The sequence below is a fragment of the Carcharhinus amblyrhynchos genome, chromosome 10 (genome assembly GCF_965287045.1).
Source record: "Carcharhinus amblyrhynchos chromosome 10, sCarAmb.v2.hapA, whole genome shotgun sequence".
NCBI lineage: Eukaryota > Metazoa > Chordata > Chondrichthyes > Carcharhiniformes > Carcharhinidae > Carcharhinus > Carcharhinus amblyrhynchos.
The window spans coordinates 62,339,171-62,364,351 of record NC_137333.1 but is presented as its reverse complement, the minus strand read 5'-3'; the positions used below and the strand labels follow the sequence as shown (position 1 = coordinate 62,364,351).

The 25,181-nt window shown below is 43.2% G+C and overlaps 1 protein-coding gene and 1 pseudogene across 1 annotated transcript in view; one reads left to right on the top strand and one right to left on the bottom strand.

The window, feature by feature from the left end:
- mrps9 (mitochondrial ribosomal protein S9) overlaps positions 1-25,181 on the bottom strand; it is a 98,136-nt gene that overhangs the window by 38,970 nt on the left and 33,985 nt on the right. The window contains exons 3-5 of the mRNA XM_080197164.1: positions 20,482-20,544; positions 20,356-20,386; positions 1,026-1,105 (exon numbers count right to left, since the gene is read on the bottom strand). Of these exons, the coding sequence (XP_080053290.1) occupies positions 1,026-1,105; positions 20,356-20,386; positions 20,482-20,544 (174 nt within the window). The remainder of the gene's footprint in view (positions 1-1,025; positions 1,106-20,355; positions 20,387-20,481; positions 20,545-25,181) is intronic.
- On the top strand, positions 23,541-23,684 carry LOC145349600 (U2 spliceosomal RNA; annotated as a pseudogene).

The window sequence follows — 25,181 nt, the reverse complement described above, 5'->3', positions numbered from 1 at the left end:
TCAAACTGTTCAATCCTGCAGTACACAATGACACTTCCTTCTTCAATAGAATTCACTTTTCAGCAATAGGCAACATTTCAAACTTTCAATGTTTAAAACTATTTGAAATGTGATATACGCATATTTTATTAAAAAGTTATGTCCCTTTTTAATTTTTTTTGAAATAAAGATTTAAGCTATGAAACAAATGAAAACTGCAGTTAAAAAAATCCAGCCAATTAATGATCACCTTATTCCTAGACCTTTAATATTCATTTATTCTAATACTACAAAAGAAAAAAGCAGATACGAATAGAAGAGTAAGGTGAGCAAAAATGTGACAGAAGTACAAAGTGTAGTAAGATATCACACAAGGCAACAGCATTATAATATATGTAAATAATACGAGCTTAAGACCACACAAATGCACAAGTTTTGCGGACCATGCTGCATTTGTCAGATTTTACTCTAACGTTTTACTTGGCTGGCACAAATTTCACATCATAATGAATAGAGCTTGATGCAAAAGAGAATACTGGCAAGCAGAATTTTGCATGAGTCGTCGTTTATGGCAGGAGAGCATTTGAATAATTATGTCTGGATTAATTTCGACAGTGGAAATAAAACCAGTATGATGCAAAATCCGAGATGGCTGGCTGTTTGTACGTATGCTTGCTCTCTTACTTATTAGCATTACAAGTAGGCTTACATTAACACTGCAATGGATTCACTGTGAAAATCTAGTTGCCACATTCCAGCACCTGTTCAGGTGCAATGAAAGAGAATTTAGCAAGGCCAATGCACCTAACCAGCACATTTTTTGGACTGTGGAGGAAACCAGAGTGACTGAAGGAAACCCAAGCAAACACGTGGAGAACATGCAGAGTCCGCACAGACAGTGATCCAAGACGGGTATTGAACTGGGTCCCTGACACTGTGAGGCAGCAGTGCTAACCATTTTGAGGAGTAAATTTCAATTTAAAAGATGTAAATACAGCCATTTAAAGACAGTCATTGTCTTTGTATCTGAATTTTTGTGCACTTACGTGCATAAGTGAATAATAGGACTGCTTTCCTGTGTAAAAAAGGTAACTGAAAGGACGACCATCTTCTCCCCACTGGACAGCTGTTAAACATAGGAAAAAAGACACATTTTAGTTTATTTACTACACACTAACATTCTAATGACAACAGTGAAGCAAATCTGTATCTAGCATTTTCAGTGCACCAAAGTATATATTGGGAATTAGGATGTATACTCCTAATTCCCAAGATTTTGTTTTTAATATTAAAGCTCCAAGTTTCCCATATTTGTCACTACCTCTATACTTCAAGTGCTAAGGACAAGCATTTACACAGTGCTATTATTTCAAGTCAAGCTTATCAATACCAAATACAACCACGTCAAATTTACTGTCAGCACTGAATTGATTACCCAATTGGGTGATGCTCAACTGTCAGCCAAACAGCCTTTTTTCCATTTTCAATAATTTTATATTTTGTAAAGAGAAATATTGAAAGAAAGAAATCAATATTTTTTAATATCCTGCTTTTCTTTTCTCCAGGATTGCACACAGCATTGTCCTAGCAATTGATCTTCAATTCTTGCAGACTGCAGGGCAATCGTGGAGGATTGGCAATCCTAATTGTCACTCTCTCTGACAACCACTTGAGGCTGAACTGGATTCTGTGCAACCATGGTGTCATATCTGACACCAAGATAGGTTTCCAACCACATACCCACACCACCGTCAAAACCATCTATTCCCACCTCCATAACATCACCCAATTTCACTACCACCTCAACTCATCTACTGTTACAACTCTCCTTCGTGCCTTCATTATCTTTAATCTTGACTATTCTTATTAGCTGGCCACCCAGATACTTTCCTCTATAAACTAGAGGCTATCTAAAACACTGCTCTTCATATTCTAATTTACATCACTCACATTCAGCCATCACCCTCTGCTTGCTGATCTAAAACGAAGTGTTATTTGGCCAAGAACCAATGTTAAAAATCTCTTCCTTGTTTTCAATTCTCCCCATGCTCTCACTCTTTTGCATCTCTCTAATCTCGTCCAGCCCGACACCAAGATATCTGTGCCCATCCAATTAGAACATAAGAACATAAGAAATAGGAGCAGGAATAGGCCATCTAGCCCTTCGAGCCTGCCCCGCCATTCAATAAGATCATGGCTGATCTGTCGTGGCTCAGTTCCACATTCCCGCCCTCTCCCCATAACCCTTAATCCCCTCTCTTATCAAAAACCCATCAACCCGCGTCTTAAAAATATTTAGCGAGGTAGCCTCCACCACTTCAACGGGCAGAGAATTCCAGAGATTCACCACCCTTTGGGTGAAGAAGTTCCTCCTCAACTCCGTTCTAAACCGCCCCCCCTTTATCTTGAGGCTGTGCCACCTAGTCCTACTGTCCTTTCTGAGCGGGAAGAGTCTCTCCACCTCTATCCTATCCATCCCATTCATCATCTTATACGTCTCAATGAGATCTCCCCTCATTCTTCTAAACTCTAACGAGTACAAGCCTAGTTTATTCAGCCTCTCCTCATAGCTCAACCCCCTCAACTCCGGCATCAGCCTAGTAAACCTCCTCTGCACTCCCTCCAAGGCCAAAATATCCTTGCGTAAGTACGGCGCCCAAAACTGCACACAATACTCCAGCTGCGGCCTCACCAATGCCCTATACAGCCGCAGCAAGACCTCCCTACTTTTATATTCAATCCCCCTCGCTATGAAGGCCAGCATCCCATTCGCCTTCCTGACCACCTGCTGCACCTGCAGGCTGGGTTTTTGTGACTCATGCACAAGGACCCCGAGGTCCCTCTGCACCGTCACCTGCTGCAGTTTTTCGCCCCGTAAGTAATAGTCCTTCCTACCATTCTTCCTACCAAAGTGGACCACCTCGCACTTGCCAACATTAAATTCTATTTGCCAGTTCCTGGCCCATTCGCCCAGCCTATCTAGATCCTTCTGCAGACTCTCCACACCCTCCGCACAATTTGCCGTTCCACCAATCTTGGTGTCATCAGCAAATTTCGACACCATACACTCGGTTCCCTCCTCCAGATCACCTATATAAATGGTAAATAGCTGAGGCCCCAGCACCGACCCCTGGGGCACTCCACTAGTCACCATCCGCCAATCCGAATAGCACCCATTGACCCCCACTCTCTGCCTCCTATTTGACAACCAATCCTCTATCCACGCTAACACCCTACCCCCAACTCCATGTCCCCTGACCTTCTGCAATAACCTCTTGTGAAGTACCTTGTCAAATGCCTTCTGAAAATCCAGAAAGACCACATCCACTGGCTCTCCTCTATCCACCGCCCTAGACACATCCTCATAGAACTCCAGTAAATTTGTCAGACACGACTTCCCTTTAACGAAACTGTGCTGCGTCTGCTCTATCAAGCAATTCCCCTCAAGATGCCTCGTTATTTCCTCCTTGATGACGGATTCTAACATTTTACCTACCACAGACGTTAAACTGACCGGCCTATAATTCCCTGCCTTTTGCCTGGCACCCTTCTTAAACAACGGCGTAACATTAGCCGTTTTCCAATCTTCCAGCACTTCCCCGGAATCCAGCGACGTCTGGAAAATAACCACCAAGGCTTCCACTATCACCTCCGCCATTTCTTTCAGAACCCTCGGATGCATTCCATCTGGTCCTGGCTATGAACGTTCCCAATTTAATTGTTCAACTATTGGCAGCCAATTTATCAGCTCTCAAGTATTACAATTATGAAGTTTATAAGATTATGTTTTGGAACTCTACTTTTAAGCTTAGGGTCTTGTGATCAGTTTTGAAGTTTGCCTGACAGTAAGCCCGGGTAGTTTAATAAAACAATAGAAGGCGTAGGATTGTTTTACTGGGAAGAAGCTGTAAGACATGTATATTTGGAGATAGTGGCATCAGTCTCCAGGTTCACAATAGAAAGATTCTGAGTCTTAAAAAGCCCCTGTAAAGTACTTCAAGTAGCTATGTATAAACTATTCATGTACTACTTGGATGAAAATGCATTTGGATCAAGAATAGCTAATCAGTATTTCTACCTGGATGCAAGGTTAACGTCTTTTATACTGCCTTAGGGAAAAGGGCAGAGGAAGCCATTTTTGGGAAGAGGTTACAAGCTTCCTTGCAAATTAATGAACATCTCAGACAGACAGAGCAGTTCCATGTGGTCAGCAGAGTGCAGGCTGTTTTGGTTTTGCGAGTTACCACTGCCGAATGTAGGAGGGGGGCACACTAGTCAGAGACGCATCCCTTAACCATCTAAAGGATTCTGGGAGATTTATCCTAGCATGGTCAGAAGAAAAACCATCAGAATAGACTTTACTGCTAATGGCACCTTTACGAAACTGCCTAAAACCTGAGGAAAATGCCTGAAGGCGGTCAATGAAAGTTACTACTTGGTGAAACAGGAATAAAGGAACTCAATGGAAGCTAGGAGCAAACATAGCTTGTTTGCTATAAGGACGATAATTGTATTGAGAGTGAGACTTGTAGTAAGTATAAAGAGAACATTCTATTTGGTAGCTTAAAGTATAAGATGTCTACAAAAATAGTGCTTTAAGTTCCAGTAAAAATTTTAAAACAAGAAGTCTGGTCAACTCATCCTTTTCATCTATTAATTGCAAATTCAGATTTCTTTTTAAATGTCAGCCATCTCTATAGAGATCATAACACAACACCCTAAACCTTTGAAACTTACTTCTTTGATCAAGCTTTAGCTCATCTGCTGTAACACTGCTTTGGGTGGCTCAGTGCAAAAATGCTCTAGTGAAGCACTGTGGAACATTTTGCATGGTAGGAATGCCGTAGAGATTCAGGTTGTTGTTGTGGATGTTGATCATCTCTGCACTCCTCTAATTTTGGCCTATTGCAAGTCCACAATTTTTGTTGCACATCCTGGTCATCACTTGGCAAGTACTGAAGTGCCAGAAATACCTCAATACTTCTCTCTCTCTCTTTTCCTTTAAAAGCTCTTTAAACCCATGTCTTTGACTAAGCTTTTGGACATTGGTCTCTCTACGTATCTCATATACACAGTTTCAAAAAGAGCACAGTGGCAGTGGCCCAGCCAGCAGAGTCAAAGCATGGACCAGAGCAATTCCGAAAAGAGACTCGTGGCAGTTCAACAGGAAAAGAACACGAGGTAGAGTGGCTTAAAAATGAGCAACATGGCAGCTTAGTTCACCTGGACTAAGAAACAATCCCAGAGAAAAAAAAAAGTCATGTCATAATTAGCACAAGTGAGGAGGGGCAACTGATCGAGAAAATGGAGCCAAGCATTTAAATAACTATATTATTACAAAGATATAATTTAGTTCTAAGTAATTAAGTAAATATTATACGTTAGTGATTAATAACTATTGCAAAACTCAATTTAAGAGCGGAAAGGGAAACGAAAACAGAAAATCTAAAAAAATGAAATCACAGCTTACATAGGAAATGGAGGACTGAGGAGGATTATTTGGGGGAAATAAACAGCTAAATATCTTGTTTTTTAAAATCTAGTTGCTGAATTTTAGTTTAATTTTAATTAAATAAACCAAGACTAGATAAAAATGGTGGTGCATGTGGTACACTTCAACTTCAACATGTAGGAGTTTGGGGCAGTATTGTAATCCTGGACAACTACAACTGGCTGCAGCAGTTGTTCGGCTGAGCACGAAGTGCAGACATCGTAGGGTATCAGGGAGGAGAGAGTGAGCTATCTGGGCACTTGGATCCAGAGACAGTCACACCCCTTGGGATAGGCAATCTTGCAAGCTTGGTTCATTGTCATGGAAAGGAGGATGTCTGTGAGTCAGGCCAGTGCCAGAGGAGCCTTGGCTTTTGCCCTTACCCAGAAGGGTAAAAGTGCTAGCTGCCTGTGTTAGGGCAAAGTTTGCAGGATGGATGGCAAACTGACTGTGGTACAGAAGCTATTCATATGCGGCGGAGAACTTGGAGGGGGAGGGGGATAATCCACCTGCAGCTGTCCATGTAGGAATGAATGACAAAGGTAGGACTCAGAATAAAAATTACTGTTGAAGCTGAATATGAAACCAAAACAGAAAATACTAGAAAATCTCAGCAGGTCTGAAAGCATCTATGAAGAGAGAACAGTTAACATATCAAGTCTCAGCCTCTTAATCTGCATAACAGGTTTGAGGTTCTTGCTTCCAGTCTGGAAGAGGACGAGGCAGGTGAGGTTGGTGAGCAAACTGCACACGGTACAGTGATGCAGCAGGACATAGGCGAAGAGAAGGGGAAAAGGAACGTAGTAGTGATTGGGGATAGTGGGGTGAAGGGTATTGACACTGTCCTTTGTCACAATGACAAAGTGCACAGAAGGGTGTGTTGTCTGCCTGGTGCTCGGGTCCGGGATGTCGCAGCTGGGCTGCAGAGGAACCTGGAGTGGGAGGGTGAGAATCTGGTCGTTGTGGTACATGTGGGTGCCGGCGACGTAAGCAAAATGCGGACTGAGGATCTGGGGAGGGAGTATGAAAAGCTGGGAATGGAATTAAAAAGTAGAACCGAAAAGGTGATCATCTCTGGGCTACTGCCTGAACCGAGTGCAGACGGGCGTAAGGTTGACAGGATTAAGGAAGTGAATGGGTGGCTCAGGAATTGGTGTGGGAGGAATGGGTTTGAATTTATGGGGCATTGGCACCAGTATTGGGGTAGGTGGGACCTGTTCGGGCGGGATGGGGTTGGTCTGAACCGTGCTGGGACCAGAGTGCTGGCGAATCGAGTAAAGAGGACTGTAGACAGGGCTTTAAACTAATTTGGGGGGGGGGGGGGGGGGGGGAGAGGAGGTGACGTTACGAGGTCTAAAGTTAAGGATAGGGTACAGGTAAGGGAAGAGGCCGAGGATGTCCCAATAACAGAGGGAGTAGGGGGCGTGAGTATGGTTGGTGGCGTTACGGCAAATAGGGTCCAGGTGAAGGCTGGGATGAAACCGCTTTATCTGAATGCACGAAGCATTCGGAATAAAGTGGATGAGCTGGTGGCGCAGATCGACACAAATGGATACGATCTGGTGGCCATTACAGAGACGTGGCTGCAAGGTGACAGGGACTGGGAGATGAATGTACAGGGCTATCAAGTGTTTAGGAAGGATAGGCAGGAGGGAAAAGGGGGGGGTGGCGTAGCTCTGCTGATTAAGGATAGCATCAAGGTGGTAGCAAGGGATGATATTGGAGCCAAGGAGCAGAAAGTGGAATCGTTGTGGGTGGAGATTAGGAACAGCAAAGGGAGGAAGACGCTGGTGGGTGTCGTCTATAGGCCCCCGAATAATGATCTGGAGGTGGGGCGGGCTGTTAACGCGCAAATAAGAGCGGCGAGCAGGAATGGGACGGCCGTAGTTATGGGGGATTTCAATCTGCATATTGATTGGTCGACCCATGTTGGACGTGGTGGGCTCGAGGAGGAGTTCTTGGAATGCTGCCGGGATAGTTTCCTGGAACAGTGCGTGTTGGAGCCGACGACGGAGAGAGCTATCTTGGATCTCGTGCTATGTAATGAGGCGGGTAGAATTAGGGACCTTGCGGTGAAGGATTCTCTTGGGGAGAGTGATCATTGTATGGTGGAGTTTCTGATGCAGATGGAGGAGGAGAAAGTGGGTTCCCGGACACGCGTCCTTTGTTTGAATAGAGGGGAGTATGGTAGGATGAGAGAAGAATTGGCGAATGTGGACTGGGGGAGCGCGTTGGAGGGAGGGTCTGCTGAGGAGCAGTGGAGGATCTTTAAGGAGATCTTTCTTGGTGCTCAGCGGAAATTAATTCCGATGGTCAAAAAGGACAGTAGGAGGAGAGGTAATAAGCCGTGGATAACGAAGGAGGTGAAGGAAAGTGTTAAATTAAAAGCGGAGGAATTTAGAGTAGCTAAGAGTAGTGGGCGAGAAGAGGATTGGGAGAGGTTTAAATGTCAACAAAGATTGACAAAGAAGTTGATAAAGAAGGGTAGGAGAAACTATGAAGCTGGGCTAGCGCTTAATATAAAAAAGGATAGCAAGAGTTTTTATAAATATATAAAAAGGAAGAGGCTGGCTAGGGTGAACGTTGGTCCTTTAAAGGATGAGAAAGGGGACCTAGTGGTAGGGGATGGGGATATGGCGGAGGTCTTGAATAACTTTTTTGTTTCTGTCTTCACGGAGGAGGACGTGAATAATCTGCCGGGTGTTAGTGATGGAAAGGTGGTAGGACTGGAGGGTCTTAATGACATTACTGTTACTAGAGAGGCGCTGCTCGACAGACTGGAGGGGCTGATTGTGGACAAGTCCCCAGGACCGGATGGAATGCATCCGAGGGTTCTGAAAGAAATGGCGGAGGCGATAGTAGATCTCCCCTCATTCTTCTAAACTCCGAGTACAAGCCTAGTTTATTCAGCCTCTCCTCATAGCTCAACCCCCTCAACTCCGGTATCAGTCTAGTAAACCTCCTCTGCACTCCCTCCAAGGCCAAAATATCTTTGCGCAGGTGCGGCGCCCAAAACTGCACACAGTACTCCAGCTGCGGCCTCACCAATGCCCTATACAGCCGCAGCAAGACCTCCCTACTTTTATATTCAATCCCCCTCGCTATGAAGGCCAGCATCCCATTCGCCTTCCTGACCACCTGCTGCACCTGCAAGCTGGGTTTTTGCGACTCATGCACAAGGACCCCGAGGTCCCTCTGCACCGTCGCCTGCTGCAGTTTTTCGCCACGTAAGTAATAGTCCTTCCTACCATTCTTCCTACCAAAGTGGACCACCTCACACTTGCCAACATTAAATTCCATTTGCCATTTCCTGGCCCATTCGCCCAGCCTATCTAGATCCTTCTGCAGACTCTCCACACCCTCCGCACAATTTGCCGTTCCCCCAATCTTGGTGTCATCAGCAAATTTCGACACCCTACACTCGGTTCCCTCCTCCAGATCATCTATATAAATGGTAAAAAGCTGAGGCCCCTGCACCGACCCCTGGGGCACTCCACTAGTCACCATCCGCCAATCCGAATAGCACCCGTTGACCCCCACTCTCTGCCTCCTATTTGACAACCTTGAGACGTATAAGATGATGAATGGGATGGATAGAATAGAGGTGGAGAGACTCTTCCCGCTCAAAAAAGACAGTAGGACTAGGGGGCACAGCCTCAAGATAAAGGGGGGGGCGGTTTAGAACGGAGTTGAGGAGGAACTTCTTCACTCAAAGGGTGGTGAATCTCTGGAATTCTCTGCCCGTTGAAGTGGTGGAGGCTGCCTCGCTAAATATTTTTAAGACGCGGGTTGATGGGTTTTTGATAAGAGGGGGGATTAAGGATTATGGGGAGAGGGTGGGAAGGTGGAACTGAGCCACGACAGATCAGCCATGATCTTATTGAATGGCGGGGCAGGCTCGAAGGGCTAGATGGCCTACTCCTGCTCCTATTTCTTATGTTCTTATGCAAGTCCGGATGACTCTCAAGAGATTTTCCACAATGATGTTCTTCTGAGAGAACTCGAGGAGTCAGAATTGAAATTAAAACACATGAACCTCATAAGGATAATCTCTGGATTATTGACTGAGACACATGCAAATTGCCATCAGGGCAAACAGATTCAGCAAAACGCGTGGTTGATAGAATGGGGTGGGAAGCAAGATTTCAACTATGACACCAGTACTAGGAAGAAGGGAGCTATCCCATTTGGATGAGATTCACTTAAACCAGGCTGGGACCAGTATCCACGGAAATCTATTAACTAGGCTTGGTGGACATAAGATTTTAAACTAATGGCTGATAGGGTGGCGAGAAGGTAGGAGAAGCATCTTCAAAATTAGTAAGTGAAATGTCAAGGCTGGTAAAAATGAGCAGACTAATTCAGGCAAGGGCAGAGAACTTAAAAGTAAGAGCATTCGTGATTGACATGACAGCAGCAAAAATAGAAAACAGTTCAAACTAAAGACACTGTATCTGAATGTGCAAATGATTCACAACAAAACAGATGAATTAATAGCATGGATAGAAATAGATGGGTTTGATCTCAAAGCAATTACAGGGGCATGATTGAGAATGAAACATTAATTTTGTTTAGAAGAGATGAGGAAAAAAAAGGGAAGGCTATAGCCCTGATAAAGGCTAGGATGAAGATAGTAAAGAGAAATATCTTAGCTCAGAAAATTCAAAATGTGGCATCAGTTTGCCCAAATCGAAGGACAAGAGGCAGAAGACGTTATTATGAGTAGTTTATAGGTTCTTTGAAGGTAGTTGCAGTGTCAGATTGAGTGTAACTTGGAAAATACAGATGTATGTAATAAGGGTAATAGAGTACTGTAGATTATGGTGTAAAAGCAACCTGGTGTTAGAAGATGACCTCGTTTTTCAGGCTCCAAAAATCACATTTATGCACATTTTCAGCATATAAATTTGACTGGTATGAATGGTAGGAAGGACTATTACTTATGGGGCGAAAAACTGCAGCAGGCGACGGTGCAGAGGGACCTCGGGGTCCTTGTGCATGAGTTGCAAAAACCCAGCTTGCAGGTGCAGCAGGTGGTCAGGAAGGCGAATGGGATGCTGGCCTTCATAGCGAGGGGGATTGAATATAAAAGTAGGGAGGTCTTGCTGCGGCTGTATAGGGCATTGGTGAGGCCACAACTGGAGTACTGTGTGCATTTTTGGGCGCCGCACCTGCGCAAAGATATTTTGGCCTTGGAGGGAGTGCAGAGGAGGTTTACTAGACTGATACCGGAGTTGAGGGGGTTGAGCTATGAGGAGAGGCTGAATAAACTGGGCTTGTACTCGTTAGAGTTTAGAAGAATGAGAGGAGATCTCATTGAGACGTATAAGATGATGAATGGGATGGATAGGATAGAGGTGGAAAGACTCTTCCCGCTCAAAAAAGACAATAGGACTAGGGGGCACAGCCTCAAGATAAAAGGGGGGCGGTTTAGAACGGAGTTGAGGAGGAACTTCTTCACTCAAAGGGTGGTGAATCTCTGGAATTCTCTGCCCGTTGAAGTGGTGGAGGCTGCCTCGCTAAATATTTTTAAGACGCGGGTTGATGGGTTTTTGACAGGAGAGGGGATTAAGGGTTATGGGGAGAGGGCGGGAAAGTGGAACTGAGCAGCGACAGATCAGCCATGATCTTATTGAATGGCGGGGCAGGCTCGAAGGGCTGGATGGCCTACTCCTGCTCCTATTTCTTATGTTCTTATGACTTCTTTTTCAGCCAAAACATGCCATAGTGGCATTAGTTGTTGGCTTCAATTTTGTAACCCGACAAATATGTATTTTACTTACAAGCATCTTACAACTAGGTGCTAAGAATCAGGCAGGTGATGTGGGCTGCGTTGCAAAGACACATCCACTTCTTGCATCAGAAGATAAAGATAAATTTGCAGTTAAAAGTATCTTATACAGTTAATTTATTCAATAAAACATGTCACATTATAATGAATGACTGGATGTGTTTTTGTCACATTTCAAAACCACCCATACTGGTGGTTCACTTTTATATTCGGCATACAAGTTTACCCCCAACTTTTGGAGGGATTTCTTGAGATTTCAAAGATCACTTTATATGCTGACATCTATGGTAATCATGGGAAACTTCAATTTATCACAGCCTGGGAAATCCAGTGTGGAGGATGAACTCATGGAATGGACCCCACCTAGTTTCTTGTGGATCTGTACACTGAAGAACCAATTACGGAACAGGTTATTTTAGATTTAGTATTATGCGACAAGAACAGGCTAATCAATAATTTTTATAAAAGTCTCTCTGGAGATTGATCATAATCTGAAAGAATTTCACATTTCCTTTCAGTGTGATTGAGCTAAATTAGTCATAAGTCTGTAAACTACGTGGGCATAAAGGACAACATGGCTCCAGTAGCAGTCCCAGAACTAAATGAATTTTAGTTTATTCTTTCATGGTGTGTGGGCATTGCTGGCAAGGCCATTCTGCGTTGCCCATTCTTGATTGTCCTTGAATTGAATGGCTTCACAGACAATTTCAGAGGGCAGTTAAGAGTCAACCATAATGCTTTGGGTCCAGACCAGGTAAGGATAGCAGATTTCCTTTCTGAAAGGATATGTGGTGACCCACATGGGTTTTTACAACAATGATAGTTTCATAGTCACCATTACTGAGACTGGCTTCCAATTTCAGATTTATTAATTAAATGTAAATTCCACTAGCTGCCATTGTGGGATTTGAATCCTTGTCAAAGAGCATTAGCCTGTGCATCTGGATTATTGGTTCAGTGATATTACCACTATTCTACAGTCTCCTCCTCAAAATGTTTAGCAGTAGATGTAAAATGATAACAATTAAAGAGTTAATTTAGAAGTTGCAACAAATATACATAAAAAGATTACAAAAGCTTTTGTATACAAAGAGGAAGTGATTAACAATAGTAAATGTGGGTCCTTTAGATAAGAACATAAGAAATAGGAGCAGAAGTAGGCCATCTAGCCCTTTGAGCCTGCCCTGCCATTCAATAAGATTATGGCTGATCTGAAATGGATCAGTTCCATTTTCCCACCAGCTCCCCATAATCCTTAATTCTTTTGTCTATCAGACATTTATCTATCTGTGACTTAAACATATTCAACGAGGTAACCTCCACCACTTCAATGGGTAGAGAATTCCAGAGATTCACCACCCTTTGAGTGAAGAAGTTCCTCCTCAACTCTGTTCTAAACTGCACCCCCCCCACCGGCCTTATTTTGAGGCTGTGCCCTCTAGTTCTGGTTTCCTTTCTAAGTGGGAAGAATCTCTCTACCTCTACCCTATCTAGCCCCCTTCATTATCTTGTAAGTCTCTATAAGATCCCCCTTCAGCCTTCTAAACTCCAACGAGTACAGGCCCAGTCTATTTAATCTCTCCTCATAAGCGAACTGCCTCATCTCCAGTATCAGCCTGGTGAACCTTCTCTGTAAGCCCTCCAAAGCCAATATATCCTTTCACAAATAAGGGGACCAAAACTGCACACAGTACTCCAGTTACGGTCTCACCAGTGCCCTGTACAGTTGCAGCAAGACCTCCCTGCTTTTATATTCTATCCCCCTCGCGATAAAGGCTAACATTCCATTTGCCTTCTTGATCACCTGCTGCACCTGCAGACTGAGTTTTTGCGATTTGTGCACAAGGACCCCCAGGTCCCTCTGTGCAATAGCATGTGCAACTTTTCACCATTTAAGTAATATTCCATCCTAGTATTATTTCTCCCAAACTGGATAACCTCACATTTGCTAAAATAAACTCCATCTGCCAGGTCCTTACCCACTCACTCAGCCTATCCGGCTCTCTCTGCAGACTTTCTGCGTCCTCCACGCAATTCGCTTTTCCACTCATCTTCGTGTCATCTGCAAATTTTGTTACCCTATACTCAGCCCCTTCCTCCAGATCGTCTATGCATATGGTAAACAGTTGAGGCCCCAGCACCGATCCCTGTGGCACTCCACTAGTCACCAACTGCCAACCAGAAAAGCACCCATTTATTCCAACTCTCTGCTTCCTGTTAGATAGCCAATCCTCAATCCACGCCAACACTTTACCCCCCAGCTCCGTGTACCCTAACCTTCTGCAGCAACCTTTTGTGAGGCACCTTATCGAACGCTTCCTGGAAATCTAAAAACACCACATCCACCGGTTCCCTCTGTCTACTGCACTAGTCACATCTTCATAAAAATCCAATAAATTCGTTAAACACAACTTCCCCTTCACAAATCCGTGCTGCGTCTGTTTGAACTGTTCTTTTCTAGGTGTCCTGCTATTTCTTCTTTAATGATGGATTCTAGCATTTTTCCAACTACGGATGTTAAGCTAACCGGCCTATAATTCCCCGCCTTTTATCTGCTACTTTTTTTTAAAGCAGCAGCGTAACAGTGGCTGTTTTCCAATCCACTGGCACTTCCCCCGAGTCCAGCGAATTTTGATAAATAACTACTAACGCATCTGCTATTACTTCTGCCATTTCTTTCAGAACTCTGGGATGCATTCCATCCGGTCCCGGGGATTTGTCTACCTTCAGTCCCGTTAGTCTACCAAGCACCACCTCTTTAGTAACAGTAATTGTATTAAGGACCTCATCTCCTACCAACCCTCCATCTTTAATATTCGGTAAGCTATTTGCGTCCTCCTCCGTGAAGACCGACACAAAAACTTATTTAAAATCTCAGCCATTTCCTCATTTCCCACCATTAAATCCCCCCTCTTGTCCTCCTTATTTCCTTCGATATCTACTGCTGGTTATTCCTTTACTTACAGTCCTTCTTTATCTCTGGAATATATTTCTGCTGAGTACTGAAAAAGATCTCCTTGAAAATCCTCCACTGTTCCTCAGCTGTCCTACCAACCAGTCCGCGCCCCCAATCTACATTAGCCAATTCCGCTCTCATCTTATCATACTCCCCTCTGTTCAAGCAGAGGACACTGGTTTGGGACCCTACTTTCTCACTCTCCATCTGCATCAGAAATTCAACCATATCGTGATCACTCATCCCAAGAGGATCCCTCACAAGAAGATCCCTAATTCTACCTGCCTTGTTACACAGTACCAGATCTAGGATAACTTGCTCCCTCGTAGGTTCCGTAACATACAGTTCAAGGAAACTATCCCAACAGCATTCCAAGAACTCTTCCTCAAGCCCACTGCACCCGACTTGAGTCAACCAATCAATATGCAGGTTAAAATCCCCCATAATTATCGCTGTTCCGTTTTTGCACGCAATTATTTTCTTGTTTATAACCAGCCCCACCTCAAAGTTATTATTTGGGGGCCTACTGCCCACTATAAGAAGACTGGAGAAATAATAACGGAAAAAGGAACTGACAGAGACAAACTAAAATGTTGTATCTGACACCATCCTACAAGACATAAAAATGGAACAAGTGGAGAATCAAGGATCTAGCTGGAATGAGGCATTAACAGAGATTAGTATGAGCAAAGAATTGACAAGAGAGCAATTAATTGGACTCAAAGTTGACAAATCTACTGGACCTGATGGCCTACATCCTAATGTTTTAAGAGGTGGCTATAGAGAGTGGTTTGAGGATTAGTTTTACCGGATTCCTCAGATTCTAGAAGAATTCAAGGAGGGAGAAAGACAACAAAGAATGATCAGCAGTTAGCCTGACATCATTATTAGGAGAATGCTAAAATTTATTATTGGGGATATCATAATAGGGCACTTAAAGGTCTTGATCAGTACTTTAAGGTTAAAACAAGCAAGATAGGTGATTTTCAAATAGCATTTGATAAGGTGCCCAATAAAAGCTTATTACACAAAATTAGGGTTCATTGAATGCGACTAATACATTAGCATGCACTAAGAGTTGGTTAATGGCAGGAAACGGAAGAATGGGAATGAATGAGTCACTTTCAGTTGGCAGAATGTAATTAGTAGGGTAACAAGAATCAGTGGTGAGGCATCAGGTATTTATAATCTAGATTATGGTTTAAAACAGTCTTCATAGAAGACAGAAGAAAAAGCTGGGGTTATCACAGAATTGATACAATGCAGAAGGGAGCCATCCCACCCACCATGTCTACACTGATCTCCAAATAACCAATTCACCTAAAGGTTCCCTGCAGCAGTTTGTTTCTTTCATATGCAGCAACAGCCATTACTGCAAGCTTTCATAACTGTAAAAGTTTATTTATTAGTCACAAGTAGGCTTACATTCACACTGCAACGAAGTTACTGTGAAAATCCCCTAGTCGCCACATTCCAATGCCTGTTCTGGTACACTGAGGTAGAATTTAGTATGGCCAATTCACCTAACCTGCACATCTTTGGATTGTAGGGGAAACCAGAGAACCCAGGGGAAATCCAGGCACAGGGAGAATGTGCAAACTCCATGCAATGACCCGAGCTGGGAATCAAACCCAGATCCCTGACTTTGTGCGACAGCAGTGGTAACTACTGTGTCACCAAGCCGCCCCACCAAATAGTAGACAGTATGGTAGTTCACAAATTACTGAGTTTTATCTGCTCATTCGCATTTTACATAGAATCTGACTGCCAAGACACCCATTCCACCAGGCTTGGGTAAATTTAAACTCCACAGTCAGATGTTAAGGGGCAATAGTTGGCGAAGGTTGTTTTTAAAAGAATGAATCAAAGTTTGCTTCTTTTTATATGAAAGTTTCAGGAAGAAAGCGGGTTTCAATGCACAAGAGTAGATGCAGTTTTTTTTATTCTAACGTATTCAGAATACTACATTTTCATGAACAGGTGAATGAGTAATAACTGAACCATGCAAATGACAGATGGTTAGTTGATCTATTCCCCTCCCCCACGAATAACACAACATCTACCAGTGGTAGCACAAATTCCAAAATCCCAGCATGAGACTGTCAACAGTTTTTCTCATGGAAGAGCACAAGAAATTAGTCCTGGAGAGACGATGCACAGTCAGTCATTGCAAGGCTTACTGCAGACAGTTGATGGCTAAACTAGTGACTGTTACGTTAAAAAATGACACTCTACACTTTCCAGTTTATATTCTGTTGTAAAAACTGAAAGCAGAGAAATTCCTAATTACAGTTAAAAAGCAATGCAACCAAAACAATCTTATAAGACCATCAGTATAGTTCTGCCGACTTAAATGTAATGTCTTGCTGTTCGAGAATTATTTACATAAATCCACCTTCTCTTCCTTAAAATACATTTTTCTAACCATTCTAACAAGACTTCTTTTAACCAATGCTTCAGCTCAGCATCCATAAATTTCTGCTTCCATCTCTGGAGTACTTTGGGATGATTACTGCCACCAGAAGTTTCAATTTCAAGTTGATACTTTTAGCTACTGTTATCCTTAAAGTCCAAGTTGTGCCAAAGAACTGAAGAGCTGCCAATTTAACACCTCCGTTTAAAAAGACGAACGGGATAAATCAGGTAATGATGCACTAGCTGGGCTAACATTGATAATGGGAAGCTTCTGGAGGACATGCTGGAAAAGGGTTAGCATTCACCTAAACAGGAATGGACCGGTCAAAAAAAAAAGCCTGCATGAATTTATAGATACAAGCCATATCTGACAAACTTAATGGAGTTTTTAGATGAAGAAACAGTTTACCTCGATTAAAGGAGCACCATGGATGCTCTACATGCATTTTCAAAAGGTTGAGAAAAAGCCACATTGGAAGTTCACTGATAAAATTGAGGCTTATTTTAGAAGTGATCGTGACAGGATTGATAGGTAGCTGGTTAAAGGTGCTTGACTCTAGCTGGGCTAGTTTTGCCAGTTTTCACGCTACACGAAAGAATAACCCTCAGATTCTCTTGCCACCCTGGGTAAAACTTTACAAACCTGTCAGTAAGTTGGCAGGCAGAAATGCCCAGAAAATTCCCAGGTGGCCTCCTCGCTATCATCCCCCATCTGTCCTCAATTTTACAGGAGGTGGGTGAGGCTTAGGTCCCATCTGCATTTACACCAATTGAGGCCCTTTAAGTGGCCAAATAATGGTCTTCCATCTTGTCCCAGCCACAATACCTCCACTTACTCTATCTGGCTCCTGGACTATCTCATGGGACTGTTTGCTTCCCCAGCAGTGGTCACTGCTCCCTGTGGCACTGTGATCAGTGGGAATAGGGTTAAAGGGGCAGAATACAGGTTTGACAGACAAGATGAGCTCAGAGCATAAGGACAGAATTGGAGAAACTAAAGAACAATGGAATTGTTAGGCCTGTTTACTTACATCCTAGATTATTAAAGGAAGTTAGCACTGCTGCCTTACAGTGCCAGGGACCTAGGTTCGATTGTAGCCTTGGGTCATTGTCTGCATGGAGTTTGCACGTTCTACCCCCGTCTGTGTGGGTTTCCTCCAGGCGCTTCGGTTTCCTCCCACAATCCAAAGATGTGCAGGTTAGGTGGATTGGCCATGCTAAATTGACTCAGTGTCCCAAGGCACGTCGGTTAGGGGGATAAACAGGGTAAGTACGTTGGGTTACATGGATAGGGCCTGGGTAAAATGCTCAGTTGGAGAGTGGGTTCAAACTTGATTGGCTGAATGGCCTCCTTCTGCACTGTAGGGATTCTATGAGGTGGCAGCAGAGATGGTGGTCATAGTGTTCCAAAATTCCCTGATGTGGGAAAGGTTTCAACAGATTGGAAAAGTGCTAATGTAACACCCTTATTCAAAAAGATAGGAAGGCAGAAAGTAGGAAACTACGGATCAGTTTAACTTCTGATGCTGGAAATTGTTAGAATCCATTATTAAGGAAGTAACAGGACATTTGGAAAGTCAAAAAGTCAAAATCAGCATGGTTTTATGAAAGGTAAATTGCGTTTGATTAATTTGAGAGTTCTCTAAAGTTGTAACAAGCCAAGTGGATAATGGGGATCCTGCAGATTTAGTATATCTGGACTTCAGGAATGTGTTAGATAAGGTGTCGCACAGAAGGTTAAAACACAAGGTAAGATCACATGAAGTTAGAGGTAATTCATTAGTTTAGATAGAAGACCGGCTAACTGATGAAAGGCAGAGTTGGAATAAATGGATCTTTTTCTGATTGGCAAGATAGAGGTAGAGGGATGCCATAGGGTTCAGTCCATGGGCCCCAACAACTTACAATCTCTATTAATGTCTTGGATTCAGGAATAGGAGATATGATAACCAAATTTGCAGACAACTCTAAAATAGGTGTGATAGTAATTTATAATAGGGAATTAAGAAATTTACAAATGAATATAGGTAGGTCAAGGAGTGTGGCAAAATGTGGCAAATGGAGTTTAACTCGAGTGTGAAGTTTACCCACTTTGGTTGGCTAAATAGACAGGCAATTCAGCATCTAAATTGAGTCACATTTTGGGGTGTTTTCGCGCATAAGAATCTGGATGCATGAAAACTGGGCTGTAGGTACAGCAGGTGATTAGGAAAAATTGTTGGCACTATAGGAATAAAAGTAAGGAAATGTTGCTGCAACTATACAAGGCATTGATGGGGTGCGTGTAGAGTTTTGATCCCTTTATTTGTGGAAGGTTGTAGTGGCATTAGAGGCAGTTCAGAGGAGATTCACAAGATTGATTCAGAGATGAGGGGTTTGTCTTATGACGAGAGATTGGTCTATATGCTCTAGAGTTTAGAAGAATGACAGGAGAGCTAATTGAGATATGCATGACAAAGTAGACGTAGAGCAGAAGATTCCTCTTGTGAGGCAATCTAGAACAGGAGTTTTAGGATAAGGGGTAGCAAATTTGGAATTCTCCAGGGTGCAATGGATTGAGGAGATAAACAGATTTTTAACTTGTAATGGGTTGGAGGGTTATTGAGATCAGGCATGAAAGTGGAATTGAGGCCAAGATGAGATCAGCCATGATCGTACTGAATGGTAGAGCAGGCTCGAGGGGCTGAATTGTCTATTCCTGCTCCTAGTTCTTGCGTTTAATTTCAAGCAGAAAATAGGGGCTGTGAAGTGTGAGTGATTAAGTTTGGTCCAGTGGGCTAGGGGAAAAGAAGGAAGTGGCAGAGGCAATTGATCAGATGGTCTCAATCTTAGTGACAAAGTTGTCCATGGGCGGAACTTTCCGTCCCACCCAACATGGGCATCGTAGTGGGCGGGACATGGACATGCAAAGGTTCAATGATCTCGGGTAGGATTTTCCAGCTTTGGGGCGAGTGTGGCCAGAAAATCCCACCCCAAAAGTTTATCTCATTTGTTGTTTGTGGTGATATGGAGGAGACAGGAGAGGAGGAATATAAAACAACAATTTACAATATGAAAACATTCTAGGATGACTCTAGAATAGTGAGCTGCTTTTGCAGACAAGAACTGGACCTGACATTGCTTTGTTTGACTTAATTTCTCCTCATAAATGCAAGCAACTATGCATTAAAAGGATTGCCCTAAGTGCTATAGGAGACATTGCAACTTTTTCCTATAATTGTAATAAAATTCTTCAAGAAATACGCTAAAGAACTTTACTAAAATTTAAATTAAATTCCCCAAGGCAATGAATTTGCAGACCCTTAATATTTTGCACCAAACCACTCATTACTTTATTAAAAAATTTATTTTATGGAATGGTCACAGTTCTAAAATGTTATTTGATGTGTTGCTGTCTGTGCGCATTGAAGTAAAAATTATTTGGGAGTCTTGCTCATGTTAGAATTATGGCTAATGCCAAGTGCTGCGATATTCCCTTCAGGTAACTTCCTCACATCAAGCTTGTACCAGAAACAGAGAATGATTCTGTGGAAAAGATTATAGTAAGCAGACAACACAATAGAGCATAGTAATGAACAGATGGTAACTGCACAATCTAAAACGATGAATCACTGACGTTAGGATATATGTTACAAGTTTATGGTAATCTACATTCAGATGTTGCAAAGAATGAGCAACATTCTCCTCTCTTCTCACCACTGTTCAATTAAAGAGAAGTCTTACCCTTCTGCTTTGGGAAGACCTCCAAGGGATGCTGCAATTAATCAGACATATTAGAATTAGCAAATGTAAATAAGTAGATAATAAATGAATCAAAGTAGAATCTTGGAGACAGAACATTTTCATTACCTTCATGATCGGCCTAGCCTTCTTGTCAAACAAACCAGATGGGAAAAGGTATCTGATAGCTCTCTAGAAAAAAAAGATAAATAAACTAATGGCCACAAGATTACATAGAAAACCTTTATGCAAAACTGGCACTAAAGTACTTGAACAAACTGATGGCAATAGTTTAAGCACTATCCACCGCCAGCTAGAGATTCACATGAAAGCAAAGCTGTCTTTAAAAAAAATACACAATATGCAGCATTGTGGCACAGTGGTTAGCACTTCTGCTTCACAGCACCAGGGATTCGGGTTCAATTCCAGCCTTGGGTCACTGTCTGTGTGGAGTTTGCACATTCTCCCCATGTCTGCATGGGTTTTCTCCCACAGTCTAAAGATGTGCAGGTTAGGTTGATTGGCCATACTAAATTGACCCCAGCGTCAAGGTATTAACAAGGTGAACATGTGGGGTTATGGGAATGGGGCCTGGGTGGGATTGTGGTTGGTGGGCTGAATGGCTTCTTCTGCACTGTGGGAATTCTATGCAGAAGAGTTACACAGCAAAAACAAAATTAATTTTGAAACCTGGCCACCAGGGCAAAGTGCAGGACACCATAGGTACCTGTGACACTAAATCCAAAACTGGTTCACCTTTCAGGAGAGGAACAGTTAGGAGATGATGTTCATAGGGTCACAAACAATGGATGTGGGCCACCCATTCATTATACGAAGTGTATTAAAACCATGGAGAATTTGCAGTACAGATTTATTAGGATGTTGCAAGAAACTAGATTCTGAGGAAAGACTTGAGGTATTGGGACTATTTTTGAACAGAGGGGAGTATGGTAGGATGAAAGAATTGGCGAATGTGGACTGGGGGAGCGCGTTGGAAGGTAGGTCTGCTGAGGAGCAGTGGAGGATCTTTAAGGAGATCTTTCTTGGTGCTCAGCGGAAATTTATTCCAATGGTCAAAAAGGACCATAGGAGGAGAGGTGATAAGCCGTGGATAACGAAGGAGGTGAAGGAAAGTGTTAAATTAAAAGCGGAGGCGTTTAGAGTAGCTAAGAGTAGTGGGCGAGAAGAGGATTGGGAAAGGTTTAAATGTCAACAAAGATTGACAAAGAAGTTGATAAAGAAGGGTAGGAGAAACTATGAAGCTGGGCTAGTGCTTAATATAAAAAGGGATAGCAAGAGTTTTTATAAATATATAAAAAGGAAGAGGCTGGCTAGGGTGAACGTTGGTCCCTTAGAGGATGAGAAGGGGGACTTAGTGGTAGGGGATGGGGATATGGCGGAGGTCTTGAATAACTTTTTTGTTTCGGTCTTCACGGAGGAGGACGTGAATAACTTGCTGGACGTTAGAGATGGAAAGGTGGTAGGACTGGAGGGTCTCAATGACATTACTGTTACTAGAGAGGTGGTGCTCGTCAGACTGGAGGGGCTGATTGTGGACAAGTCCTCAGGACCGGATGGAATGCATCCGAGGGTTCTGAAAGAAATGGCGGAGGTGATAGTGGATGCCTTGGTGGTTATTTTCCAGACGTCGCTGGATTCCGGGGAAGTGCCAGAAGATTGGAAAACGGCTAATGTTACGCCGTTGTTTAAGAAGGGTGCCAGGCAAAAGGCGGGGAATTATAGGCCTGTTAGTTTAACGTCTGTTGTAGGTAAAATGTTAGAATCCGTCATCAAGGAGGAAATAGCGAGGCATCGTGAGGGGAACTGCTTGATAGAGCAGACGCAGCACGATTTCCTTAAAGGGAAGTCGTGTCTGACAAATTTACTGGAGTTCTATGAGGATGTGTCTAGGGCGGTGGATAGAGGAGAGCCGGTGGATGTGGTCTTTCTGGATTTTCAGAAGGCGTTTGACAAGGTACCTCACAAGAGGTTATTGCAGAAGGTCAGGGGGCATGGAGTTGGGGGTAGGGTGTTAGCGTGGATAGAGGACTGGTTGTCAAATAGGAGGCAGAGAGTGGGGGTCAATGGGTGCTATTCGGATTGGCAGATGGTGACTAGTGGAGTGCCCCAGGGGTCGGTGTTGGGGCCTCAGCTATTTACCATTTATATAGATGATCGGGAGGAGGGAACCGAGTGCAGGGTGTTGAAATTTGCTGATGACACCAAGATTGGTGGAAAGGCAAATTGTGCGGAGGGTGGGGAGAGTCTACAGAAGGATCTAGATAGGCTGGGCAAATGGGCCAGGAAATGGCAAACAGAATTTAATATTGGCAAGTGCGAGGTGGTCCACTTTGGTAGGAATAATGGTAGGAAGGACTATTACTTACGTGGTGAAAAACTGCAGCAGGCGACGGTGCAGAGGGACCTCGGGGTCCTTGTGCATGAGTCGCAAAAACCCAACCTACAGGTGCAGCAGGTGGTCAGGAAGGCTAATGGGATGCTGGCCTTCATCACGAGGGGGATTGAATATAGAAGTAGGGAGGTCTTGCTGCGGCTGTATAGGGCATTGGTGAGGCCGCAGCTGGAGTACTGTGTGCAGTTTTGGGCGCCGTACTTACGCAAGGATATTTTAGCCTTGGAGGGAGTGCAGAGGAGGTTTACTAGGCTGATGCCGGAGTTGAGGGGGTTGAGCTATGAGGAGAGGCTGAATAGATTAGGCTTGTACTCGTTAGAGTTTAGAAGAATGAGGGGAGATCTCATTGAGATGTATAAGATGATGAATGGGACGGCTAGGATAGAGGTGGAGACAGTCTTCCCGCTCAGAAAGGACAGTAGGACTAGGGGGCATAGCCTCAAGATAAAGGTTTAGAACAGAGTTGAGGAGGAACTTCTTCACTCAAAGGGTGGTGAATCTCTGGAATTCTCTGCCCGTTGAAGTGGTGGAGGCTGCCTTGCTAAATATTTTTAAGACGCGGGTTGATGGGTTTTTGATGAGAGAGGGGATTAAGGGTTATGCGGAGAGGGCGGGAATGTGGAACTGAGCCACGACAGATCAGCCATGATCTTATTGAATGGCGGGGCAGGCTCGAAGGGCTAGTTGGCCTACTCCTGTTCCTATTTCTTATGTTCTTATTTCCACTTAAGCAGAAAAAATTAAGAGGAGGTTTCATAGATATTTTGAAAATTAAGAAGCTTCTCGGCCTTTTGGCTAAGATCAAGTGTAGTATCGACATGCTGTCCTTGGTTGAAGTCATTAGGTTACATTTTAGCTTCATTTGAAGCAATTTTTTTTTAAGCTGCATCTCGGCCTTTTGGCTAAGATGCAAATGAGATCAAGCCTTGGAGGAGGAGCTATACTTACTCCAATCAGCTTGGATCATGTAGATCAAGCCCAAGACAGGAGGTGAGAGCCCTGTCTTGTCAGCTTGGATCGGGAATGTCTCAACTTGTTGAGACTCTGAATTGGATTTGATTGGATTGAATTGGAATAAAAACAAAAAAAAACATTTTGATAATGTGGATACAAGAAACATGTTTTCCCCTGGTTAGAGAATCTGTAACAACAGATCAGCAATTTAAAATAGTCAAGAGAACAGATACATTTTTTTAAACAGTTCTTATGAGCTTGCAATGTTTTTCCACAGGCAGTGAGTAATCGAGGCAGAGACTATTATTATTAAAGGAAATCCAGATAAACATTTGAAAGGTGATGGTGTGCTATGAGGTGAGAACAGGGCAGAGGGATTTGTTTTGGATTGCTCCAAGAAAGTTAATGGGCCAAATGACCACCTTCTGTGCACCACATACCCAAATTTACAGCAATTAGCAGTTACACACAGTATAGTATGTACATATAACTGATACAAAATGTGACTTAGAAACAAGCATTAAAAAACAAAATGTAGCAGAACTGGCATGATGCATTCTGTTTAGATTGATAAGAAATATTACTATTTTCTGTGTCATTTGTAACTAAGTCTAATATTGTTAAAATTTACAATGATTTCTGTTGACTTCTTTCTGGAAGAGAACTGTGAAGGTACAACTATCAGGAGAGACTGAATAGAGTCATCAAGTTTACAGCATGGAAACAGGCCCATTGGTCCAATTTGTCCATGTCGTCCCTTTTTTTAAAGCCCCTAAATTAATCACAATTGCCCGCATTTGACTCATATCCCTCTATATCCATGTAGCTATCTAAATGTTTTTTAAAAGATAAAAACATACCCATCTCTACTACTACCTCTGGCAGCTTGTTCCAGACACTCACCACCCTGTGAAAAAATTGCCCCCTTGGACACTTTTGTATTTCTCCCCGCTCACCTTAAACCAATGCCCTCTAGTTTTAGGCTCCCCTACCTTTGGGGGAAGGTATTGACTAACTATCTTGTCTACGCCCCTCATTATTTTGTAGTCCTCTATAAGGTCACTCCTCAGCCTCCTACGCTCCAGGCAAAAAAAGTCCCAGTCTATTCAGCCTCTCATAACTCACACCAATTAAGTCCTAGTAGCATCCTAGTAAATCTTTTCTGCACTCCATCTAGTTTAGTAATATCCTTTCTACAATAGAGTGACCAGAATTGCACACAGTATTTCAAGTATGGCATTACCAATGTCTTGTACAATTTCAACAAAACATCCCAACTCCTATATTCAAAACCAAGCATGCCGAATGTCTTCTTCACCACTCTGTCACCTCTGACTCCACTTTCAAGGAGTTATGAACACGTACCCTGAGATCTCTTTGTTCTGTAACTCTCCCCAAACGCCCTACCATTAACTGACGAAGTCAATCTACCAAAATGCATCACCTCGCATTTGTCTGAATT